General features: G+C 38.8%; 1 protein-coding gene across 5 annotated transcripts in view; it reads right to left on the reverse strand.

Annotated features, from left to right (window-relative positions):
* Nucleotides 1-402: 402 nt before the first annotated feature.
* The window catches only part of MRPL22 (mitochondrial ribosomal protein L22), a 36,083-nt gene continuing 10,534 nt past the window's right edge, over nt 403-25,951 (reverse strand). For 3 of the 5 annotated variants that reach the window (XM_082836755.1, XM_082836754.1, XM_082836758.1), the window contains exons 3-7: nt 13,234-13,369; nt 9,496-9,561; nt 8,618-8,695; nt 6,816-6,885; nt 403-696 (exon numbers count right to left, since the gene is read on the reverse strand). In XM_082836755.1, coding sequence (XP_082692881.1) covers nt 485-696; nt 6,816-6,885; nt 8,618-8,695; nt 9,496-9,561; nt 13,234-13,369 — 562 coding nt within the window. In that variant the 3' untranslated portion in view covers nt 403-484. Of the gene's footprint in view, nt 697-6,815; nt 6,886-8,617; nt 8,696-9,495; nt 9,562-13,233; nt 13,370-13,980; nt 14,074-25,951 lie in introns of all 5 variants that reach the window. The other 2 variants (XM_082836757.1, XM_082836756.1) reach the window with 1 other exon arrangement.

Genomic DNA, 25,951 nt, shown 5'->3' on the forward strand with positions numbered 1-25,951 from the left:
CAACAGTGAAAGGAAAAATTGAACTACAGAATGCCCTAAAATACTGCACTGAAACAATGTGCAGGGATGCTCCCGTCCACCACCCCCTCCCCCAGTTCCAGGAGAAAAATCAAGTGAAATAGTAAGGACAAGTTTTCTTATCCTGTAACTTTCTACTCAAGTCCAGTATCAAAAGTACCACCTGCAGGGCACAAGCTAGAAAGCTAACATTGCCTTCAAACATCACTCAAAAAAGCCTTCTGAATTACATAGTCTGTCACTATGTTTAAAGCTGATTTCTCCTTCTTAGTTGCAAATACATAAAATATACCCAGAGGCTCAAGAGAAATGGGCAGAGCTTTATAAATATTCATGTAAAACTAGCAGTTGTACTTCATATTTCAATAATTCAATGACAAATCATAAAAAGCATCTGTCTTTAATTTTTGTTGGTTTTAGGAAATGAATGGTAAAATATATACACTGTGGAGTCTTAATACCCCCATCATAGAGTGTGAATGATGGTCCGGTTGCGAAGCTCCTGGATATACTCTTTGGCATGGGCGACTGCTGTCTTTGGTGCCTCAGGTGGAGGTGGAGAGCCTTCCACCAACTTCACAAAATAATGGCAAAAAACCTTCTCCATAATCCCAAAGCGACCTCTGCCGTGGTATCGGATGCGTTTCAGGTACTGGCCTCGCCCTGAGGTGGACTGAGCTAGACAGAGAAGAAAAAGAAAATTACAGGAAACAACTGTATCCACAAGATTACAGCTTGATCAGCTGAGCAATTTCTGCCCTTTCCTCAACTGGATTCTAAGACTACATGAGCTCACAGGCTGGCTACAGCAGGTTTGTCTCAAGACAAGTATCTCCTGAGTCCTTCCTTACTAAGGACCAGGTTCTACTCCAGGTGCTGCAGAAATAGGAGTGAACAAGAATAGCAAGGGCCCTGGCTCTGTGCAGTGCACACTCTAGAGGAGAAAGAGAGAAAATAAACATGATCATTTTAGTTAGTGACAAGTGCTACGAATAAAACAGTGATGTGACAGAGACTGATGGGGTGCTGGGAGGCAACTTGAGACTGGGGGGTGTCAAGAGGCATCCTTGAGGAAGAGACATTTGATCCAAGACCAGAATGAATCATTCATGCAAATATCTAGGGGCAAGGTGTTCCAAGAAGAGGGAACAGCAAGTGCAAAGGCCCAATGGTAGGAACATGCTTGGCTTGGTTCAGGAACAGAACCTGTTGAAGCATAGTAAGCAAGGGAAAGAGTGATACAAACAAGGGGACGAGATCAGAAATGCAGGCAAGATTACACAGAGCCCTGGAGGCTGAGGGATGACGTTCTGATTTTATTCTAACTGTATTATATTCTAACTGTCCCTTTGGAACCAATGATTCCCAAATGCTGTCCTCAGGCTACTACATCAAACTAACTTAGGGAACATATTTAAAATGCTGATGCTGAGATCCCATCTCTACTCTATATTTGGAGTGGGCTTTGAAAATTAAATCCTGAGCAAACAACACTCCCCCACACCCCAAGCAATTCTGATTCACAGCCAGGTTTAGGAACTCCTGTATCACATCTGTCCCCTCATCTCCCCTCCCCCATTCAACATGTCAAAGTTTGACCCTGCAAAATTTGAGGAAACCTCTTAAACAGCACAAGAAGAAATCTGTTCACCTGTTCACCCACAGTAAATCAGGGTAGTAATTACCTTCTACCACCTTCTGAATTTACTTAGTCTTACCTTTTTAGTTAATTTAATAAGCCTTTTAAAAAGGCAAAATCTATAGCATATGTAGCAAATTAATTCACTTCAATACTCACCATTCTTTTACTGTGACAGAACTTTATATTGCAGGGACCATATCAAAGTACGTGCTCCACAACCCTCTAACTACAAACCTCTCATGAAATGGTTTCAGCAGAAGCACCCTAGCTTTGCCAAAGAGAAAGCTAAGGATGAAAGTGATTAAGAAAACTGACTAGGGTCTCAGTGAGATAAGGAGAGAACTACCACCCTTTTATCAACTTCATCTACTGGCACTAAAGAAATGAATTTAAGAATTTCCAAAGATGGGGGTGGGGGGCAGGTGGCTGAAATGGGTGAAGGGAGTCAAAAGGTACAAACTTCCAGTGATAAAATAAATAAGCCATGGGGATGTAATGTACAGCACGGTGACTATAGTCAATAATACCGTATTGCATATTTAAAAGTTGTTAAGACAATAGATCTTAAAAGTTCTCATCACAAGAAAAAAAATTCTGTAACTATGTATGGTGACAGATGTTAACTAGACTTGTAATCACTTTGCAATACTGAATCATTCAGTTGTACACCTGAAAGTAATATAATGTTATACATCAATTATACCTCAATTTAAAAAAAAATTTAATTTTTCCAAAGAAAAAGCAGCATTACACAAATCACTTTATAATACAGTACTACCAGGTGCCCTGAATCCACTTGTCAGGAGGAATCCTACAAACAAAAACAGTGACACTGGGAAGAGTGTAGAAACTTCTAAAAAGATTTTACAAACATGATAGCTAATTTTATCCAAAACTGCTACTCTACCCAACTTGAGCACCAATTTCCAAATACCCTGAGAATAAGGAATACTACTCCAATGAAGGAAGTATCAAAATTAGCTAACTGTGCAGGACTACATAATCTATCAAAACACAATGATCAACCCTATGAGGGTCTACGTTAACTACCATTTTCCTTCCATCTCTCCCAAAATACAGAAGAGAAGACACTCAATACCTGCTAAATGCCAGTTATGATTTCCTCCTTAATCCATAAAATATCATCTGCTTACCTTTATGCAAATAATGCCATCCTTTTTTTATATCAAAACAAAAACATTAATTCTTCTGAAACACCAGGATTCTTTAACACTCTGGAATGGGAATACCCAACACAGCCACTCGGACATCTGAATGAAATCAGGGCTTAGAGTATAAATTCCGGTTTTTTTTTTTTTTTTGGCCGCACCACACAGCATACAGGATCTTAGTTCCCTGACCAGGGATCGAACCCGTGGCCCCTGAATTGGAAGCGTGGAGTCGTTTCAAACTGCTTTAGTACGGAACCATTTCAATTAAATGAAACAATACGTAGATGCCTACTTTCACGTGAATCTGTTAAGAATGAAACACGGGTGAGAGTAGATCCAAAACTACTGCCATTCATTCACCCAACATATAGAAATTCCAAGTTCCTGCTGGGTGTGAAGCGCCATCCTGGGCTCTAAGGATACAGCAGTGACCAAGAAGCCTTTCTGCTTGTCCCAGGCCCCACCCCTGGAGGCCTCAGAGCACAATTTCAAAACCAATGCTTAGAGTTAATAGTCTTAAAACACTGCCTTAATAACATAAATCTCTTACCCAAAAACTTCCTGTGGTTCCTCGTCAATACTGTTTTAACCAAATGCCACAGCTTGCCATGTTCAGCCCTCTGAAATCTAGGCCATGTTCACCTTTTCAATTTCATCTCCTCTAAGGCAAGCCTCTACTTCCTCTGCACTGTTCTACTCACTGTACCACACACTTACTGCTCATTCCAACCTATGTGCCTTTGCTTAAGTGGTTACCTCACTTTGAAAATTTTTCCTCTTGGACACTCCTTCAGATCCCCAAAAGCATATCTTCAAAAGCTAAAATTGTCTAGAAAATCTCCATGACTATTTTAAGCTATACTGACCTCCTCTTCTCTATTCCAACAATACCATTTACCTTTTACTCTTTTTGGTCCCAAACCATATACTACCTTGTGTACGTGTTCATGTTTCACCTGTAAAAGTTACTTCCTCAACAAAACTTACACTCCTCTTGTATTGTCCCCAAAGTTCATGCCCCATAAGGAACAGAAATGATTTTGAAATACATCTTCTGCTAATTAATATCATTTTTTCAATACAGATGTTTCTGGTAAATTTGCTTAAATTCTAAAATAAATTTCAAAGTTTTCCAAGTACCTACAATACTAATAGTGTACATGGTTTTGTTCCAACTAGGGAGAACAATTTATGTATTCTTCCAAAGGGCTATTACTGTCAAAGAACAAAACTACTTGTGCTAAATGTTTTAAATTGCTATAAAAGATATACCATCACCTAACTGTGTGTGTGGTATACTCGCTGAAGGCACTCAAATACTTTTTGAATGAAAGAAAAAACATAAAGACATCTCAAAAGTGGAAACGACCCTCTAAAGATAATGCCCAAGATAATGCTCTTCTAAAGATAATGCCCAGCAGGTACCATATTTAAAATATTGTCAATATTTCCTAGTACTTGTATTTAGGTAAATACGAATCTTGGCTTAACTTTAGAAACTCTCCCCCTTCCTCCTTCATCATTCTTAGCCCAGAAAACTGATTTACAAAGTCAGTCATTGACTTTCCCTGAAGTGAACTACTATAGATGTCATGAATCATGAAGCAGTGACATTTTATTAGTCCATGTCCACTTGTTAAGGCCTGTTCACAGTGTCATTAGTCATCATTTTAAGTCTGAAAAGGAAATGAACTTTCAAAGTCTGTGGTCATGCAATACCAGGTATTAGCTTTAGACTGATGACAAGCATTTGAGAGAATTACCACATAATGAGAACATATGCTACCAAAAAAGCAAGTCCCTTAAAATGCCAGTACTTACTTATTTCAGGGGACTGAAAGAGCTATTGCTGAGCCGAAACAGTAGCCAACAAGTAACTAGTCTTTCAAAGCTCTAAAAGAAGTCTATGGAATAAAATGTCTAGGCCTTTTCAAAGACTGTAAGAAGATAAATCCATTTCCCAGATTTTATAGGTAAGAATGAATAGAACTTACCCAGGCTTCTCCCCTGGGGTTTCAGATTCAGTGAGTCTGTGGTGAGGCCTGGGAATCTGTATCTTTAATAAGAACCTCAGACGATTCTTATCAGGGAAGTTTAGCAAATACAGGGATAAAATGCCTGATGTGTTGTGGTCAGATACTTCATCTTCCTGTGGGTACTCATCTCTTTTTCCTTCATAATGGAATTAGGCAACAAAATACTTAGCAAATGAGTTTTTAAAATCATAAGACAAATCCAAAGTTATTAGCCCTACTTAAGAAAAGAGATTTTGACCCAGAACTACATGAAAGGAAGGTGTAGGAAGGGCAGAGGTTTTTCAGCAGAAATGTGCCTAAAGAGACCAATGCATTAAAGGACCATTCACATGGGACTGGTTAAGTTGATTTTTGCTTAAAGGCAACATTGGACTTTGCTCCTTCATTTGGGAAGACAGGATTAAGCTCCTCACCCTCTCTCTCAACAGTACTACAACTGTTGAAACATATTTAACACAAATTCCATTTCACTTGCATCTGATTTCCATTATGAAATGTTGCCTATCAGCTAAGAAGCCAATATTCCTATAAAGTTGAACAAAATTAAATAAATTTGATTTCATATTCAGTCATGGAGCAGGAAAGGTCACCAAGAGGTTTTAAGCAAACGGTCTTGCTCTTTATTTCATCTCTTCCAATGATTCTGGGTCCTTCCAGCATTATTTATTCATGCTGCTCCCAGAAGAAAATGCTTATGATTAATTACTGTGGACTGCATCTTCTGAGTTGCCATTTGATTCTCCTCTGTATAAGAATGTAATTAGTTATACAAGATTCAGCTTTAAAATAAGATATTTCAGTTGAAAATCATAACTCATTTGAATTTCAGAAGTAGGTGTGGTTGCCAGCATCAATTCCAGGTGAGATGAGGTAAGGTCCTAACTAAATCAGAATAAATATCTCCAGTAGAGCAGAGGTTATATGACAAAGTGCAATTTAGATGTTTTTTTAAAATTCTAATTTTTGAAAAACTATAAGGCACAGCTAACTTCCCCCAGAATGATTCAGCCTTTTACCCTCCATTTGGAGAGCAGCAGTTCCCATATTTTGAGTTTAAAATAGCTTTAGGTAAAACAGTCCTTCTCATATGCAGGTTTGGCAGATTGAGAAAATTTTGCTTTGACATCAATATCTCTGTTTGATTACAAAACTGCTGAGGTTAGCAGTAATTGCTGCAGTAACTCCAGCCACTGCTCTACTTTACTGTGGTGTTAGGGGAGCGGCGGGAGAGCTTTATAATAACCATTGATCTCTTTCTAAAAAAGGAGCAGTATGAAGGTATGCTACCAAAAAATCCCTTACATTTGTACAGTGTACCAGGCTTCCCAAAACATATTCCCACACATTAATTTAATGTGATGTGGAACAAGCATACAAAGCTGAGGTAATGCTTCAGGATGTAATAACAAAGGGGAGCCAGCACATCTGGGTCATCTGAGCCTTCGAAGGCCCCTTGGCTTTTAGAGTTCAACAGATTTTCCATTCTGGTAATTGGAAGATTAACTTATAGGATACCTTTAGGGATTAGGCACCTGGCTTGGCACATTATAAATAAAGATTTTTTTAAGTCCACCTGTGATCCTTTATATATCTCCTTTGGGTTGACAAAGAATTCATTTTTTAAAAAATCAGTTACATTCTTCCATAGTTTCATTATGATTAAAGGACCACTCTATATATCATCTTGATATCCATTATTTAATAATTATCAGCAATAGGTTTCATGATCTCAGTCTCATTACGGAACAGGTAACAATAAAGCAGTAAAGTTAGGACCATTTACAACTAACATTAGCATGCTGAAGGCTGAAGAATAAGCTATTACCAGCAATTTTCACTAGCAAACACAGTCCAAAGTATTTAGATATCAAAGACTGTTATTAGATGAAGAATTTGGCATCACTGTTGGAAGCCATTTTCCAAAGCTAAGAATATTAAAGATCTTACCTATATATAAATTGGATCTGAATTCCACATTGTGGTCTCTCACTGCCATATCTTGTGCTTCTAAGAGAACCTTAAATAAGGAAAAGAAAGGCATTCATATGGCTGACCTGAACTAAAACAGAATTAAATTTCTCATTTCTTATTGTTATCTCTATGACTGCTAATCACATGCCTTCCTATTGCAGTCAATTTTAAAAAGAGAATATCAAATTATAACAGTACTAAGGAAAAGGGATACAGTGAGCTTTCCTTCCTCAGACAAGAATTGCAAATGCAAAGAACACAGTCCAGGTCCTGCTAAGTTTTAAATGGAATGTGTAAGCTGTAAAGGAGGAGATAACAACACTTGCAGCAGTACCCTTGGTAATGGGCATTATGGCTTTGATTCATAGACTTGTCAAGTTCAAGAAGCTCAAGGGCTAAATCTTATTGAAAATTCTTAAACTTTAGATCCAAAATAACCATTAACAACATCAGACAAGTAGAGAAAATCATACTTGAAAATTTCCTTTAAGAATTATTAAATTTGGGAATTCCCTGGTGGTGCAGTGGTTGGGAATCCGCCTGTCAATGCAGGGGACACAGGTTCGAGCCCTGGTCTGGGACGATCCCATATGCCGCGAAGCAACGAAGCCCGTGGGCCACAACTACTGAGCCTGAGCTCTAGAGCCAACGAGCCACAACTACTGAGCCCGTGTGCCACAACTCCTGAAGCCCATGCGCCCAGAGCCCATGCTCCACAACAAGAGAAGCCACCACGATGAGAAGCCCATGCACCGCAACAAAGAGTAGCCCCCTCTCACTGCAACTAGAGAAAGCCAGTGCACAGAAAGGAAGACCCAATGCAGCCAAAGATAAATAAATAAATAAATTTTTTTTAAAGAATTATTAAATTTATACTCCAAGGATATTTTGAATTAACTTCCTCCAGAACACATTTTTTAAAATAGGACAACTGTTGTCAGAAATAACAGAAATCAGATCTTTCCCTCCTTTAAAGATGAAGAATGTAGTACAAAGCTGGGTACACAACAGATAATTAGTAACTGCATTCTGAATGGAAATAAATACAAGCATTACAATAGAGCCTCTTAGAAGTCTGAATCCAACCACCTTAAATATTCACCCACTAAAAGATATGACTTTATATGAAAATTAACTGAACTATAAGAAATAATGCTAATATCCCCAGATGTCCTCAACTCAGCTTTTTGAAACAAAAACACTCATGTGCCTAGAATGAGTCAGCACAAATATCAACAGTCATGTGCACCTAGTGAATCAGCTACATTTAGAGCTAGAAGTGTCTTTAGAGATCATCCAATCCAACCCCACCTAGTTTACAAGTGAGAAAAATGGAACCAGACAAGTGTCTTGCCCAAAATCACAACAGAAACTATCAGAGAAAAGATAAGACTCCAACTCCCCTGAGTGCCAGTACAGTGCTCTTTCCACTCAACTAGTTATAAAATCCCAAGCTCTCAGTTGTGGAACTTACAAAAAAAAAAATCTTTTAAAAAGTTTATCAAGCCCCCAATCATTAAAAATAAGATGTATCATTTCACGTCACAGACAGATCATAAAACAGAAATCACTATCTGGTGCAAATAAAAGCATCTAAGGAAAAAAAAAATACTTAAAGCACAGAACATTCCTAAGGTATAAGGACATTAATAAAACTGAGTCCCCTAAATCTGTATTATATAAACTATGCATTTACACTAGCGAATTCAGGATTTAGGCAAAGCTTACTAACACCTGCAAGCCAACTATTCGCTCCCTCCCCACCAATCTTAGTTTACCTCTTTAATTATCTGGGCCCCTTTTTTGTCACTGAATTCCAACTGAGCCAGAGCCTGGTCAATGGACATTCCTCGTATCTAGAATTAAAGGGTAACAGACAAGAGAAAATAAACAAATTAGTTTACAAAGTCAGCATTCCCTTTTCAGTGAAAAGTAAAAGTCTTACATAATCCAATAACTTCTAAAATTAGCTAACTAGTTACATGTTAATTACATCTCAATAAAAGTGGGGAAAAACTTTCTTCATTAATAAAAATAGCTAACTAAACGCAGGCAAAAGAGAAGAAAACAAGTTTGAGAAGGGATGCCACCACCCTCTGTAGGTCAAAATCAAACTTAAAATTTTTAACCACTAAACCTGGATTATAATGGTTTCAATAATAATAAAAGAGAGCGGACATGACAGAGAAAGATCACAGGTTGGCAAGGATCACAGTAGGCACTAAAGGCATCTCCTTCTCCTATAGAAGAAATGTATTACATGTGTATTTGCTGCTTTTGTCTTCTCTCATATATAAATTTCATTTTCGAGGTAAAAAACTTACAAAGGCAACAGTTTTGAAATAGGTTGAATCAACTTTTACAGATACGTAAGTTTACTTCCTGGATTCTCTAACTATAGCCAGGTTCTTGATGCCTTTCTTCTAAAGTATCTATATATCCAACATGATTTAGTTTGTCAGGAGGTAAAAATTAAGCAAAATCACCAATCTCTGAATTATCACTTTTGGATTACCTACGAAATGTCTAAAAATGTAATTGTATTCCTCACTTTTTGGAAAAAACAGGGCAAGTTTTTTTGCTTTTTTCAAATCCTGGGGTAAAATTTGTAGCTTCTTTCCCTATATATTATACGGTAATAGTCATTTTAGCTTACCAATTTTGCCAAATACCACATCTTGTCTTTGCTGTACTTTATTTGTCTTCGACAATGGTAGATTTCCTTACAAACAGGAAAAAAAATTAAGCAATTTTATCAAAATGACAGTAAAACACTGTTAATAAAGTTTTTACTTTCTGTGTTTAATGAAATGCTGCCATAAGAAATAAAAACATTATTAAGAATTTGGAAGACTTCCCTGTGGCGCAGTGGTTAAGAATCCGCCTGCCAATGCAGGGGACATGGGTTCGAGCCCCGGTCCAGGAAGATCCCACATGCCACAGAGCAACTAAGCCTGCGAGCCACAACTATTGAGCCCGTGTGCCACAACTACTGAAGCCCGTACACCTAGAGCCCGTGCTCTGCAACAAGAGAAGCCACTGCAATGAGAAGCCCATGAGCCTAGAGCCCATGCTCTGCAACAAGAGAAGCCACTGCAATGAGAAGCCTGCGCACCACATCGAAGAGTAGCCCCCACTCACTGCAACTAGAGAAAGCCCACGTGCAGTAACGAAGACCCAAGGTAGCCAAAAATAAATAAATAAATAAATTTATTTTTTAAAAAAAAGAATTTGGGGACGCTTTTTCCCTATACAAAGTTATACTTTTCCAAATTCTCACTATGTTATAAAGATTACTAAGGGAAAAACAAACTGTAAAATGGCTAGTTTGTGACAAAGTTTGCAATGCTGCTATACAGAGGAATAGTAAAAGACTTAAACTAAAGTATTTTGAAAACATTTAGCTGGCTAAAAGAACAAAAGAAAAGGTACAGAAAGGTTTCTTCTTAGTGAGGAGAACAATGGCAAAATGGATAAAGTAACTATTTTCATAAGAAAACCAATATTGTAAGTGTTCCGTCAAGAGCACAGGTTCTAGAATCAGACTACCTCGGTTTGAATCCCAGCTCTACCATTTACCAGCTACTTAACTTCTCTCTGCTTAAGTTTCTTGTTCTTTAAAATGAAGATAATAGTACCTAACACATAAAACTATAATAAGGATTAAATAAAGTTACCTATATAAAGTAAGTACTTTACAGTGTCTAGTACATGGTAAGATCTTACTAAACGTTAGCTTTTATTGTCTTCTATTTATAGTGGTAGGTATATCCTACTGAATTTTTAAATCAATCATCCATTAAACAATTTATAGTTCACAAAGCACTTTTCATATTTCATATGATCTAACTCTATGAGTTGGGAGAAAAAAACACTTTATAAACCTTTTACAAAATGAAAATCAGAGAAATCAAGTGACTTGTGCAAGATAGCAAAGTTTGTAAGCTAGTGCCACACAGGGAAGTATGTGAAGGGCTTAATACAATGTCTGGCAGGTGTATCTTTAAAGTTCCCCTCATGACTCTAAAACCCGCATTCTTCCTACTATTATACCATAATGCCACTTAAAAAAAAATTAGAAAACATTTTTCAAGGCAAATAAAAGCAGAGAAACCTCAAAACTTTCTAACATTCTGACTCCTGCTAGAAGTTTACAAATGCCTTAGGATTTTACTCATTGCCCCATCTACTATTATTTAACTACATATTCCAAATTCTGAAGATCAGAATGAGATAGAATAGTAAATATTATCTGGCCTTCTTCTAAACAAGAGATAAAACTAATTTTTAAAATGTTTGCAGGTAGCGGATTGAAAAGCCTAAGGGACACTGCAAATAATGGCACAGTGTATCAACTATGTGGCTAGGTGAGGAAATTATTCCCTGTTAATAAGCAAGGTGTTTATAAACAGCATTAATAATTTAGTCATAACAGGTATAACTGTTACACCAAAATCAATTTACTAAATACTATTTAAAATCAGAAAATGTTAAGGTATTTTCCAAAAGTCTTAATTTGTCCCAGAAAAGGATTACTCCCTCAAACAAAATCTGTGCAAAATAGAGAACTAAATGAGGTTTCTCCAAAGTGCCTATATAAAATCTAACCAAACGTCTTCACACAGGCACTTATAGAAGTATATATTATGCAAAAGTTAACCAAAATAGTTTCAGTAAATTACAATATATAACAAATGATTTAATTGACACTGTTCTTCATTTGCTAGAGTTAGGTAGATAATCTACTGTTAACTATTTGAATTTTGCTATTTAGGATGTATCCTGAAGTGTGTTTAACATCCAAAAAGACTGGTACTTACAAAATACAAACTTTCGCTTTAGATTCTGGACCTGACAAATACTATTATGATTTCTTTATTTCCAGTTAAAGCCAAGTCCAGAGAGCTCAAGTAAGAAGTAAAGAAAGCTCATTATAGAAAATATATATATTTTTTAATTTTTACTTTATTTTTGGTTGCATTGGGTCTTTGTTGCTGTGCGTGGGCTTTCTCTAGTTGCGGCGAGAGGGGGCTACTTTTCGTTGCGGTGCACGGGCTTCTCATAGCGGTGGCTTCTCTTGTTGCAGAGCACAGGCTCTAGGTGCACGGGCTCAGTAGTTGTGGCACATGGGATTAGTTCCACCACGGCATGGGGGATCTTCCCAGACCAGGGCTTGAACCCATCTCCCCTGCACTGGCAGATGGATTCTTAACCACTGTGCCCCCAGGGAAGTCCCTAGAAAATATTTTATTTATGATATTTGTACAAATGTGTAAATTTTGGTTAATTACAAAATGGAGTCAATGCTTAATAGCACAGATTCTATGACAAATCAAACTTTTAAGCTCTGATGGCACAATAAAATATGAAAGTTAACAACTCATTTGTTTAAGCTATTAAGATCTCTTTTTCTTCTTAGTTCCCAGTCAGGTAGGAGGTCTTTAAATGAATAAATTAACTCCCCTAAATGAGAAAAAAAAAACAAAACATAAAACTGTACTAATTCAGACCAATATCTAGATAGCAACTGAATTTTAATAAAATGCATGCTGTCAAGTTCATATAAAAACTAAGCAAATGACATTACTTAGATTATATTGATTATCCAGTAGCCTTAAATCCCAAAGGACCTTAAAAGATGTTTGCTAAACTGAATGATTTATAATTAACAGTAATTCTATTTCTAAAGTACTTATCACAGTTCATTTTCTTAAGGATTCAAATGTTCCCACCTTGTTTATGCTATTATTACTTACTTAAACTTTTTAAGAGATGTGTATGTATCCCACAGAAAATTCATATTAAGCTAGAAATTTGTCTTTTATTCCAGACTAGAGCAATGTCTAGCAATTTGGAAAGGGCAAAAGGATTCTGAGCAACTAAAGATAAGTTAAAGTCTGGAAGGAGTAAGGTATCTCTGGAAGGAATCCAATGATTAAATTCAAACCTTCGGTTCAAAGTTTTGTAAATTACAAAAAAAGGAAGAAAAACCTCACAACCAAGTGTGTCTATACTCAAGTATAAAACATTGGAAAATCATACATATGATTTAAATATTGGCCAACGGCTTAAGCCATTCTTACCAACCCCTCATGCTCCATTATCAAGCCTCTTGGAGTCAAAAATCAGTCGAAACGTCTCAAGCTATTAGCTCAGTTTTAGAGTTAAGGCTCCTATCCAGGAAGTTAAGTCAAGGCAAATAAGTAAAACAAAGACAATCATTTTAACTACAAAAAAGATAGATCTAGAACATTTTCTGTACCAATTAAAAGATCAAGCAAATTCCCGTATAATTTTTTTCTTTTCTTAACACGGAATAATAAATCACTGCTAGCCACACAAGAGCAAGAGTGCTTTATCAAAATCAAGAGATTAGTTCTACCCACAAACTTACAGCTGGTCTCCGAGGTTCTCCAGGCAGTTGTGGAGGATAAACAATTTTATTCTTCTTCTCCCATTTTCGAGATATTTCAAGAGAAGCACTTGTGTGAATATGTGATTGGGGTAAAACGCTGTGAGATGAAAAATGCCTGTAAAGCAACAGACATTTAGAATCTTTTCCAAAGCTTATCTATCCTCTGAACCACATCAGCTCCATTTTGATGGCAACTATTTAAGGATCACAAGTGGAAACATTCTAGACATATTTGTTAACAAAGAATCGAGATTACATAAAATACCACAAAGAGCTAGTAGTTTACTGAAGACTAAGAAGAGTGAAAAGTCAGTACCTCATGTAAGTCAAATAATAAACAGTTATTAACACAAGATTTTAATTGAGGTATAGCTGGTGTATAACATTATGTAAGTTTCAGGTATACAGCACAGTGAGTCACAATTTTTAAAGGTGACATTCCATTTACAGTTATTATAAAAGTTTGGCTATGTTCCCTGTGTTGTACAGTATATCCTTGGAGCTTATGTATTTTATACATAGTAGCTTGTACCTCTTAACCTCCTACCCGTTCTGCCCCTCACCCCTTCCCTCTTCCCACTGGTAATCACCACCTTGTTCTCTACATTTCTGTTTCTTTTCTGTTTATATACACGTTTATTTTATACTTTAGATTCTACATATAAGTGATATCACACAGTATTTGTCTTTCTCCGTCTGACTTATTTCACTAAGCAGAATACCAACCCAAGTCCATCCACGATGTTGCGAATGGCAGAATTTCATTCCTTTTTATGGTGGTCAATGACTATTGATTCTCTACTGTAAGTCATCTCAGTCCTAAAATAGATTTAAAGGCACAGAGGATCTTTGACATGATCTGTGGAATTCCTCAACTTCGTTGAATAATCAAGACAAATAACATCACTTTCTAATCCCTAAGAAATTAATGCATAAAGGTGGCTTCATTCGCCTCCTGATGTAAAAAGACACCACCCACCATCCATGAAGTAGTCTTTCTGCAAAAACAAACTCGAATTAATCAAGCCTCTAGATTCAATGCAGAAAATACAGAGACAGGGAAACCTGTTAAACAACATGAAGGGGATGCACTCAGCAAAATCCAAGCTGTACAAAACTCTACAAGACGAACAGCCCATTTTCTTCAACAAATAAATTACAAGGAGAAAAAAAAAGAGCTGAATAAAGAACCTACAGATTACGAGAATTAAGAAAAAAGTCAGTTAATGGGTGGACTTTTAAAAAAAATTTTATTCAATATATTTAAACAAAAAAACAAACAAAACAAACAAACAAAAACCCCAATTCACCCATTTCTCTCACCCTCAACCCGCTGCCTCTTGCAATCACCAATCTGTTCTCCGTACTTATGAGGCTGGTTTGGTTTTTGTTTTGTTTTGATTTTTAGATTCCACATATAAGAAATATCAAATGCTATTAGTCTTTCTCTGCCTGACTTACTTCACTTAACATAATACCCTCAAGGTCCATCCTTACTGTCACAAATGGCAAGATTTCATTCTTTTTTATGGCTGATTAATATTCCTCTATGTTTACGTGTGGTGAGTGTGTGTGTTTATATATTTACATATATCACAATTTCTTTAACTACTCATCCACTGATGGAAACTTAGGTTGTTTCCATACCTTGGCTATTGTAATGTAGCAATGGACGTGAGTGTGTATATATCTTTCCAAATTAGTGTTTTTGTTCTATTCAGAAGTGGAATTGCTAGATCACATGGTAGTTCATTTTTAGTTTTTTGAGGAACCTCCGTACTGTTTTCCACAGTGGCTGCACCAATTTACATTCCCACCAACAGTGCACAACAGTCCCTTTTCTGCACATCCCTGCCAACACTTCTTATTTCCTATTTTTTTGATAACAGCCATTCTAACAGGTGTGAGGTGGTATCTCATTGTGGTCTGTATTTGCATTTCTCTGATGATTAATGATATGGACTATCTTTTCATGTACCTATTGGTCAATGGCATGTCTTCTTGGCAAAATAGCTATTCAGATCATCTCATTTTTTAATTTGATTGGGGTTATTTTTACTATTTAGTTGTCTAAGTTTGTTGTATATTTTGGACATTAGCCCTTTATCAGATATATGACTTACAATTATTTTCTCCCATTCAGTAGACTGCCTTTTCATTTTGTTGATGGTTTCCTGTGCTATGCAGAAGATTTCTAGTTTAATTAGGTCCTACTTGTTTACTTTTGCTTTTGCTTTTGGAATCAGATTCAAAAAATCATTGCCAAGACCTATGTCAAAGAGCTTACTGCCTGCTTTCTTCTAGGAGTTTTATGGTTTCAGGTCTTACATTCAAGTCTTTAACCTATTTTGAGTTAATTTTGGAGTATGGAGTAGGATAGGATCAAATTTCATTCTTTGGCATGTGGCTGTCCAATTTTCCAAATACCATCTATTAAAGAGACTGCCCTTTCCCCAACACGTATTCTTGCTCTACTGTCATAAGTTAATTGACAACATGTGCGAGGGATTATTTCTGGGCTCTATATTCTGTTCCATTGATCTATGTGTCTGTTTTTATACCAATATCATACTGTTTTAATTACTATACCTTTGTAATATAGTTTGAAATCAGGTAGCATGATGCCTCCAGCTTTGTTTTTCTTTAAGATTGCTTTAGCGGGGCTTCCCTGGTGGCGCAGTGGTTGAGAGTCCGCCTGCAGGTGCAGGGGACACGGGTTCGTGCCCCGGTCCGGGAAGATCCCACATGCCGCGGAGCAGTTGGGCCTGTGAGCCACGGCCACTGGGTCTGCGCATCCAGAGCCTGTGCTCCGCAACAGGAGAGGCCACAACAGTGAGAGGCCCATGTAACACACACACACACACACACACACACACACACACACACAAAGATTGCTTTGGCTACTGGGGTCTTTGGAGGTTCCACACAACTTTTAAGCCTGTTTGTTCAGGCTTCTCTGGTGGCACAGTGGTTATGAATTCACCTGCCAGTGCAGGGGACATGGGTTCAAACCCTGGTCTGGTAAGATCCCACATGCTGCAGGGCAACTAAGCCTGTACGCCACAACTACTGAGCCGGTGTGCAACAAATACTGAAGCCCGTGCGTCTAGAGCCAGTGCTCCGCAACAAGCCACTGTAATGAGAAGCCCGTGCACTGCAATGAAGACACAACGCAGCCAATAAATAAATAAATAAATAAATAAAATTTTTTAAAAAACAAAACAAAACACTATTCCATTTCTGTGAGAAATGCCATTGAAATTTTGATAGGAATTGCACTGAATCTGTAGACTGCTTTGAGTGGTATGGTCATTTTAACAATATTAATTCTTCCAATCCATGAACACAAAATATCTTTGCATTTATTTCTATCTTCTTCAATTTCTTTCATTAATGTCTTGTAGTTTTTAATATACAAGTCTTTCATCTCCTTGGTTAAATTTATTTCTAGGTATTCTATTCTTTTTAATACAATTGTAAATGGGTTGTTTGATTAATTTATCTTTCTGATAGTTCATTATTAGTATAAAGAAACAAAAGATTTTTGTTTGATTTTGTATCTTGCAACTTTACTGAATTTGTTTATTAGTTTTAATAGTTGGTTGGAGTCTTTAGGGTTTTCTTATCATGTCATCTGTAAATAGTCATAGTTTTACTTCTTCCTTTCCAATCTGGATACCTTTTATCTCTTTTTCTTGTCTAATTTCTGCAGCTAGAACTTCTAATACCATGCTGAATAAAAGTGGCAAGAGTGTACATCGTCGACCTTAGAGGAAACGGTTTCAGCCTTTCACCATTGAGTATGATGTTAGCTGTGGACTTGTCATATATGGCCTTTATTATGTTGAGGTATGTTCATTCAATACCTGCTTTGTTGAGAGTTTTATCAAAAACGGATGTTGAATTTTGTCAAATGCTTTTCCTGCATGTCAATATTGAGATGATCATATGATTTTTATCCTTCATTGTGTTAACGTGGTGAATTGCACTGACTGGTTTGCAGATGTTGAACCATCCTTACACTTTTGGAATACAGTCCACTTGATCACGATGTATGATCCTTTTAATGTATTGGTGAATTCAGTTTGCTAAGAATTTGTTGAGGATTTTGCATACATGCTCATCGGGGATACTGCCTGTAACTTTTTGTGTGTGGCACCCTTGTCTGGTTTTGGTATCAGGAAAATGCTGGCCTCATAAAATATGTTTCGAAGAATTCTACCCTCTTCTATCTTTTGGGAGAGTTTGAGAAAGATTGATTTTAATTCTTTTAATGTTTGGTAGAATTCACCAGGGAAGCCATCTGGTCCTGGACTTTTGTTTGTTAGATGGCTTTTGATTATTCATTCAATCTCCTTGCTAGTAATCAGTCTGCTCAGATTTTCTATTTCATCATGATTCAGTCTTAGTAGTTTATATGTTTCTAGGAATTTCTCCATTTCTTCTAAGTTGTCCAATCTGTTGGCGTATAATTATTCATAGTAGTCTCTTAAGATCCTTTGTATTTCTGTGGTATCACTGTCACACTAGTGACACTATCACTCTTTCATTTTTGATTTTATTTATTAGAGTCCTGTCTCTTTTTTCTTGTTGAGTCTAGCTAAAGGTTTGTCAGGTTTGGGGTTTCTTCTCTTTTTTTAATCTTTTCAAAGAATCAGTTCTTAGTTTTATTGATCTTTTCTTTTTTTTTTTTTTTTTGATCTTTTCTATTGTGCTTTTAGTCTCTAGTTCATTTATTTCTGCTCTAACCTTTTTATTTCCTTCCTCTACTGACCTTGGACTTCATTTCTTCTTCTAGTTCCTTGAGGTGTAGAGTTAGGCTGTTTCTTCAGACTTTTCTTATTTCTTGAGGTAGACATTTATTGCTGTGAACTTCCCTCTTAGAACTGCTTTTGCTACACTGCATAAATTCTGCTGTGTTACATTTCCATTTTCATTTTCCTCAAGGTATTTATTTCTTCTTTGACCCAGTGGTTATTCAGTAGCATATTGTTTAATCTCCTGAACTCACATCCTCCTACAGACACACTGAGTCTACAGCTACATGTGGAACAACTTCCTTTTAAAAAAAAACTAAAGGCTGGCTGGGTGACAACTACATATCAGGCAAACAAGAAGAAAACGACATTAAAGCAGGTAGGAAAGGGTGGCTCACAATCCTGTCATAAACCCCACCCCCAGTATGGCAACCCACACCTGGGAGGGAACTCAAAACCCAGAGCTTCTCCCTGAGAAACAAAGGGTTCAAACCCCACATCAGGAACTGCAACTTTTAAGACACGCACTTCAGATGAACCCCCAAAACACCTAATTTTGAAAACCAATTGAGCTCATGGCCTGTGACCCACAAGATGGAGACAATCAGAGAAACACCTCTTAAAGAGTCACGCTCAGAAACTCACCTGCCCCAATGCCCAGCTCAGAGGCAGCTGATTGCACCCATAAGTAAAGTAAAGGAGGCTCACCTGCTTACAGTAAAACCTCAGGCTAGGGGGACATCCCTGGTGGCACAGTGGGTAAGACTCCACGCTCCCAATGCAAAGGGCCTGGGTTCGATACCTGGTCAGGGAACTAGATCCCACATGCGTGCCGCAACTAAGAGTTCACATGCCACAACTAAGGAACCCGTGTGCCACAACTAAGGAGCTGGCAAGCCGCAACTAAGGAGCCCTGGAGCCGCAATTAAGGAGCCCACCAGCCACAACTAAGGAGCCCACGTGCTGCAACTAAGGAGCTGGTGAGCCACAACTAAGGAGCCCACAAGGAGCAACTAAAGAGCCCACCTGCCACAACTAAGACCCTGTGCAACCAAATAAATAAATAAATATTAAAAAAAAAAAAAAAAAACCTCAGCCTGGGGACTTCCCTGGGAGTCCAGTGGTTAGGACTGCACACTCTCACTGCTGAGGGCCCAGGTTCAATCCCTGGTCAGGGAACTAAGATCCCACAAGCCATGTGGCACGGCCCAAAGCCAACAAACAAACAAACAAACAAACACACCTCAGCCTGTGGATCAGGCATCCAATTTTACACACACATTTAGGAGCCTGCTGGAACACTCACTGTACGGGGATGGAGACTAGTGGGTGCCATCTTTGCCCTCTCCCTTTGCCGTGTCCCCTGCATTGGCAGGCAGATTCTTAACCACTGCCCCACCAGGGAAGAAGTCCCTAGGCGATAACTCTTTATTGCCTGGCTCTGGAGGTCAGGGGAGCTTGCGCTCCTGGTCACATGGGACTGTAATAATAGGTGTCACCCAGAAAGGAGTTCATAACCCTGTTTGGCACCGTGATTTTTATGACTGCTGCTAGGGGACACTTCTACATCACCTGACTCTGGTGACCAGTAGGGCTTATGCTTGTGGGCCCCCCAGGACTGTAACCAACAGAGAAAGAGTTCCTAAACAGCTGCCACCCCCAGGGCACAGCAAGAGGCAACAGACCTTTGAGGTCTGTCTTTCTGTGAAGGAGGCCTATTAGCTAATCATAACGACAGTGGCCTGGGGGCAGGCTTCTAATTAAACAACATATGGAGGGGCTGACTGTAATCCTTTACACACGGCTGGTGCAGTTTCTGCGGCTGACATCCAGAGGTTGCCCATCACCTGGCCCTGATGGCCAAAGGGGCTTGTGTTCTGGGGTCTCATGGGACTGTGGCAACTGGGGAGGGATGGCTCTTGGCAGGCTACTATCCTCAGGAGACTGTGCAGACAGCAGACCAAGGCACACTCCCCATTCTTTCCGTGAGGAGGCCACTCTGCCTGTCCTGCAGCTTTCGACTGAGTGGCAGGCCTCAAGTCTGGCACACGTTTGGTGGCCTATGGAGCTGCTCTCAACAATGCAGGCTGGAGACACCATCTTGGTGCTCTTTCTCTGCCTTGCTCCAGCTCACCAGTAACTCCCAAAAAGAAGCTTATACACTCATCTGGACAGTGTATCCTGATTTTTGCAACTGCCGCCCAGGGGACAGATCATGTGGCTCTGGGGGCCAGCAGGGCTTACATTTGTGGCCCCCCAGAACTGAATATATCTGCATACTTATAAAGCTGCTGCCTGAGGGTCTAGCTTCCAGTCCGACTGAATCTAGGTGCTGATATCCTCCTCTTTGGGACACTGTCTATTCTTGGCACATCCTCAACTACTGGGAGCTACTAATAACATAACAGGATGCTTGGACAAGCACAAAAGTTTGAGAGATGACCAAAAGTTGGGGCAGGGCTGAATAAAAAGTTTTATCTCTTACATGAGTCCACGCCTTCAAGACTGGGAGAAGTGGTTGTTTCTTCTACTGTATAGAAACCAACACAGAGAGTCAAGCAAAATAAAGGAACAGAGGAATATGTTCCAAGTCAGTTAACAAGATAAAACCTCAGAAAAATATCTTAATGAAACAGAGATAAGTAATTTACCTGATAAAGAGTTCAAAGTAATGGTCATAAAGATGCTCACCGAACTGGGAAGACAAATGGATGAACACCGCGAAATCTTCAACAAAGAGATGAAAAATATAAGAAAATACCAAACAGAAGTCACAGAGCTTAAGAATATAATAACTGAATAACTAGAAGTGTTAACAGCAGACTGGATAAAGCAGAAGAAAGAATCGGTCAACTTGAAGAAAAGGCAGTGGAACTGACCCAAGCAGAGCAGCAAAAAGAAAAAGAATGAAAAAATTTGACTATAGCTTAAGAGACTTATGGGGCAATATCACACAGACTAACACTTGCATTATAGGGCTTCCAGAAAGAAAGAAAAGGGCACAAATCTTACTTGAAGAAATAATGGCTGGGGAATTCCCTGGCGGTCCAGTGGTTGGGACTCCAGGCTATTACTGCCAAGGGCCAGAGTTCGATCCCTGGTCAGGGAACTAAGATCGCTCATGGCCAAAATAAATAAATAAGTAAATAAATAAATTACTATCCCTCTACTCTACCATAAAAACTCCTCTTAAGAATGGACTTGAGGACATGGGGTGGGAGGGGGAAGCTGGGGCGAAGTGAGAGTACCATGGACATATATACACTACCAAATGTAAAATAGCTAGTGGGAAGCAGCAGCAAAGCACAGTGAGATCAGCTCAGTGCTCTGCGATGACCTAGAGGGGTGGGATAGGGAGGGTGGGAGGCAGGCTCAAGAGGGAGGGGATATGGGGACACATGTAAGCATATGGCTGACTCACTTTGGTGTACAACAGAAACTAACACAGTATTGTGAAGCAATTATACTCTAATAAAGACCTATTTAAAAAAAAACCAACAAATTCCTCTTAAAAAAAAAAATAGAGAGAAAAAGAAATAATGGCCAAAAACCTCCCTAACTTGGGGAAGGAAACAGACATTCATATCTAGGAAGCCCAGAAAGTTCCAAGTAAGATGAACCCAAAGAGACCCACATCAAGACACATTATAATTAAAATGTCAAAAGTTAGACAAAGAGTATTAAAAGCAGCAAAAAAAAGCAAACAGAAAGTCTTGTTACATACAAGGGAACCCCCATAAGCCTATCCACAGATTTTTCAGCACAAATTTTGCAGGCCAGAAGGAAGGGGCATAAAACATTCAAAGTGCTGAAAGAAAAAAAACTTCCAACCAAGAATACTCTACCTGGCAAAGTTATTCAGAATTGAAGGAGAAAGAGAGTCTTCCAGACAAGCAAAAGCTTAAAAGCGTTCCTCACCACTAAACTGACCTTACAAGAAATAAGAAATGTTAAAAAGACTTTTTTAAGTGTGGACTACTATAATCTTAAAAGTACAAAAGTTATTTAACCATTGGAAATTTGAACATTAACTGGGCATTTGGTATTTTTTAATAAGTACATGGTGAAATATTTATGGATGAAATAATATACTATCTGGGATTTGTTTCAAAATATGATGGGGAAGAGCAGGGGCTCTAGATAAAACAAGAAAACAAGATAGACCATGAGTTAATAATTGTTGGAGTTGGGTGATGGGTTCATGAGGGTTCGTCGTATTGTCTACTTTTGTTTACATCTGGATATAGCCAAATAAGAACAACTCTGGTGTTTCCCTACTGCTCAGAATATAGTCTAAACTCCTTAACAAGACACAGAAGGGCTTCCATAATCTAACACCAGCCTGGCCATCTCAGCTTATTCACCTTAAAGCCTAACGACACAAACATTCATTGTTCCCTGAACAAGCCACATTCTTTCATATCTTTACACTTTTGCTCATGTTGTTTTCTCCTCCCTTATTATCTCCTAAATGAAACGCTTGTCCTGTTTTAAGTCCCAGCTCAGGTGTCACCTCAATGTGAACCAGATCCCTTCTCCAAGAGAACCAATCCCCCCATTGCCTTAGTACTCTGTTCTTGCCAGACGTATAGCAATGCGTTGTATTACTCCTGAACTGTAAGGTGGCTGCAGAAGAATGAGTTCCTGGATGTAAGAGGACAAAATTTTCTAATAAAACTATAAGCCAGGTGATGAGGGCAGAGACTACAGAGTCAACTAGACCTGGGTCTAAATCCTAACTCTAATACTAGAAGAATGGCCTTGGGGAATGCACATAACTTTCTAGACCTCAGTTTTCTCATCAGTAAATGGAGTAATAAGAGTAATTACCTCATAGGCTTCTTTTTTTTTTTGGCCACACCGCAAGGTATACGGTATCTTAGTTCCCCAACCAGGGATAGAACCCACGCCCCTGCAGTAGAAGCACAGTCTTAACCACTGGACTACCAGCGAAGCCTCCCACACAGGCTTCTTAAGGAGCTCAAATGAGATACTTTAAGGAAAATACTTAACCTGACACATAATAGGGCTCAATAAATTTGAGATTATTACTTTTAGAATGAGAAGAATACCTACTTCATTCTGTTGGTGGTATATAAATAATTAACATACAACACCCTACAAAGTCTAGCACAAGATAAACACTGGTAGCTAGTATTAACTTTAAATTAGGCCCTCTGAACAGTTCATGTCTCCTGTTCTCAAAAAAAATAAACAGTCTGAACTGTTTGAATTGTGTAAACTTCGTATTACACAATTTCAAACCTTCTTCTCATGTTTATAATCATGATCATTTGTTTCTATGAAGTTGTAATTCGTGGGTGCACTAAGTTTGTCAATTTCTTTATCGATGAGAAGAGGAATTGGCGTACTTCATCTCCAGGGTCTCTCCAAACCTTAATTCTTCTTTCATCTCATGGATGACAGCAGGATTACAGAAATATGAATACCTTGGCTTCTCTTTAACTCTTCAGTGAAACCACTACCATACTAAACAGTCTGAAAGACTGCTTGAGGGTGAGGCCCATGCCTTCTATATCCCCCATACCTAGCATAGTGTTCAATACTCCTCAAATCCTCAATACACATTCACTGAATTAAATACAATGGCTAATAAATTAAACACATTATGAATCAATAATGAAAAAGCTTTCCGAACGCCTACAATACTTTCAGGGCTCAAATGCTTCATAAAATGAATTATCAACCAAATACTAAACAACTGTAATCAAATCAAAGTAAAATATGATTACAAACGGGGTCTTTAATTCAGAAGTATACTAAATCAAAAAGTTTCATGCGCCCTCTCCTGGCCAACTATTGGAATAACACTAAGTTAAAGCAGGAAACGAAGAGCTCATAAAGTACAATCGAAAATAAAACTAGTTCAAAATTTAAGGCTTTTGTTTTTTTTTGCCATGCCAATCGTCTTGCAGGATCTTAGCTCCCCGACCAGGGATTGAACCCAGGCCACGGCAGTGAAATCACTGAGTCCTAACCACTGGACCGCCCGGGAATTCCCAAAACTTAAGGCTTTTATGAGACCACTTTATGTAAGAAAGCCTGTGAAGAGTCACTAAAGAAAACAAATTCAAGAAAAGGAAGTTGGGGGACTTCCCTGGTGACACAGTGGTTAAGAATCCGCCTAACCCATCATCAAAAAAATCTACAAACAATAAATGCTGGAGAGGGTGTGGAGAAAAAGGAACCCTCTTGCACACTGTTGGTGGGAATGTAAATTGATACAGCCACTATGGAGAACAGTATGGAAGTTCCTTAAAAAACTAAAAATAGAACCGCCATACGACCCAGCAATCCCACTACTGGGCATATACCCTGAGAAAACCATAATTCAAAAAGAGTCATGTGGGCTTCCCTGGTGGCGCAGTGGTTGAGAGGCCGCCTGCCGATGCAGGGGACACGGGTTCGTCCCCCGGTCCGGGAGGATCCCACATGCTGCAGAGCAGCTGGGCCCATGAGCCACAGCTGCTGAGCCTGAGCGTCCAGAGAGTGTGCTCCGCAACGGGAGAGGCCCCAACAGTGAGAGGCCCGCGTACCGCAATTAAAAAAAAAAAAAACAAAACTCATGTTATTAGATGCATCAAGGTAAAAAGTTCTTTGTTCCAAATTTACTTCAGAAAACATTAATCCCACACTTGAGGCTGAATAAAAGAACATCCTCCCTCTTGCCTCCATTAAAATCTAAAATAAAAAGCTGAAGTGATATGTATATTCTCATAACTCAGTATAATTTTAGTACTTAGTGAAAGTCAAGGACAATCAAACAAGGAAACAAGAATTTAGCAAACAAAAAAAGTGAAATCCCAGCAACTATGGACCGTGGTAAGTTCAGAGTTTTTCGACCTCAGCATTACTGACATTTTAAGCAGGACACTCTGTTGTGAGGGCTCTCCTGTGCCTTTGTCATAAGGATGCTTAGTGGCATCCCTCACCTCTACCTACTAGATGCCAGCAGCACCCCTGCCTTGTGACAATCTTGCAGCGCCTCCAAATGTTGCCAAATGTCTCCTGGGGGGAGGTGAGAGACAAAACTGCTCCCAATTGGAAGTCACTATTAGCTAAAGCAGCATTAAAACAAACACACAAACAAAAACAAAATGACAGTGCTAGTTTTTGCAGACTAGGGAGCATGACCTCTCTGTTCCAAAAGGTTCCAGTTATCACGCCATACACATGTGGATGGTTAGTAAGTCAGATTTTCTCACTCTGTAAAGCAATAATGACTGAATGCCTAAATTTTACATTCTTATTCATAAGAATAAGCGGGCCCTTAAGGCTGCCTGGCATTCCTACTGTATTTCTCTAGTCCATTTACTCTCCTAGGCTCTGTAGACAAACTTCATACCTCTTCCTTGCTAGTTAAACCTCCCATATCTCCTCCCTCATCCTCAGTCTTGGCTGAAAATTGTGCTTATTCCCTGAGAAAATTGAAAAATCAAAAGAGAACTTCCAGGGAACTTCCAGGGGACTTCCCTCAGTTAAGAATCTGAGCTCCCAATGCAGGGGGCTGGGGTTCAATTCCTGGTCAGGGAACTAGATCCCATACATGTCACAACTAAGGAGCTGGCAAGCTGCTACTAAGGAGCCCGCAAGCTGCAACTAAGGAGCCTGCTGGCCGCAACTAAGAAGCAGGTGAGCCACAACTAAGAAGCCTGCCTGCTGCAACTAAGACCCAGCACAACTAAATAAATTAAATTAATTAATTGTTGCTTTTAAAAAAGAAGAAGAGAACTTCCACAAGCCCCCACCACCTAATCTATATACCCACCAGCATCCATGCCCATACACACGTACTATCTTCACTTGTTACTATGAATGCAAGTCTATGCCCTAATCAGGACCAATCTCATCCCTTGCTCCCTAGATCCCATTTCTTCCCATCTACTCAAGGGCACTGCTGTGGCAATTCTTTCTTCCCC

Source organism: Leucopleurus acutus (genome assembly GCF_964270905.1).
Source record: "Leucopleurus acutus genome assembly, chromosome: 3".
In the NCBI taxonomy this organism is placed as follows: domain Eukaryota; kingdom Metazoa; phylum Chordata; class Mammalia; order Artiodactyla; family Delphinidae; genus Leucopleurus; species Leucopleurus acutus.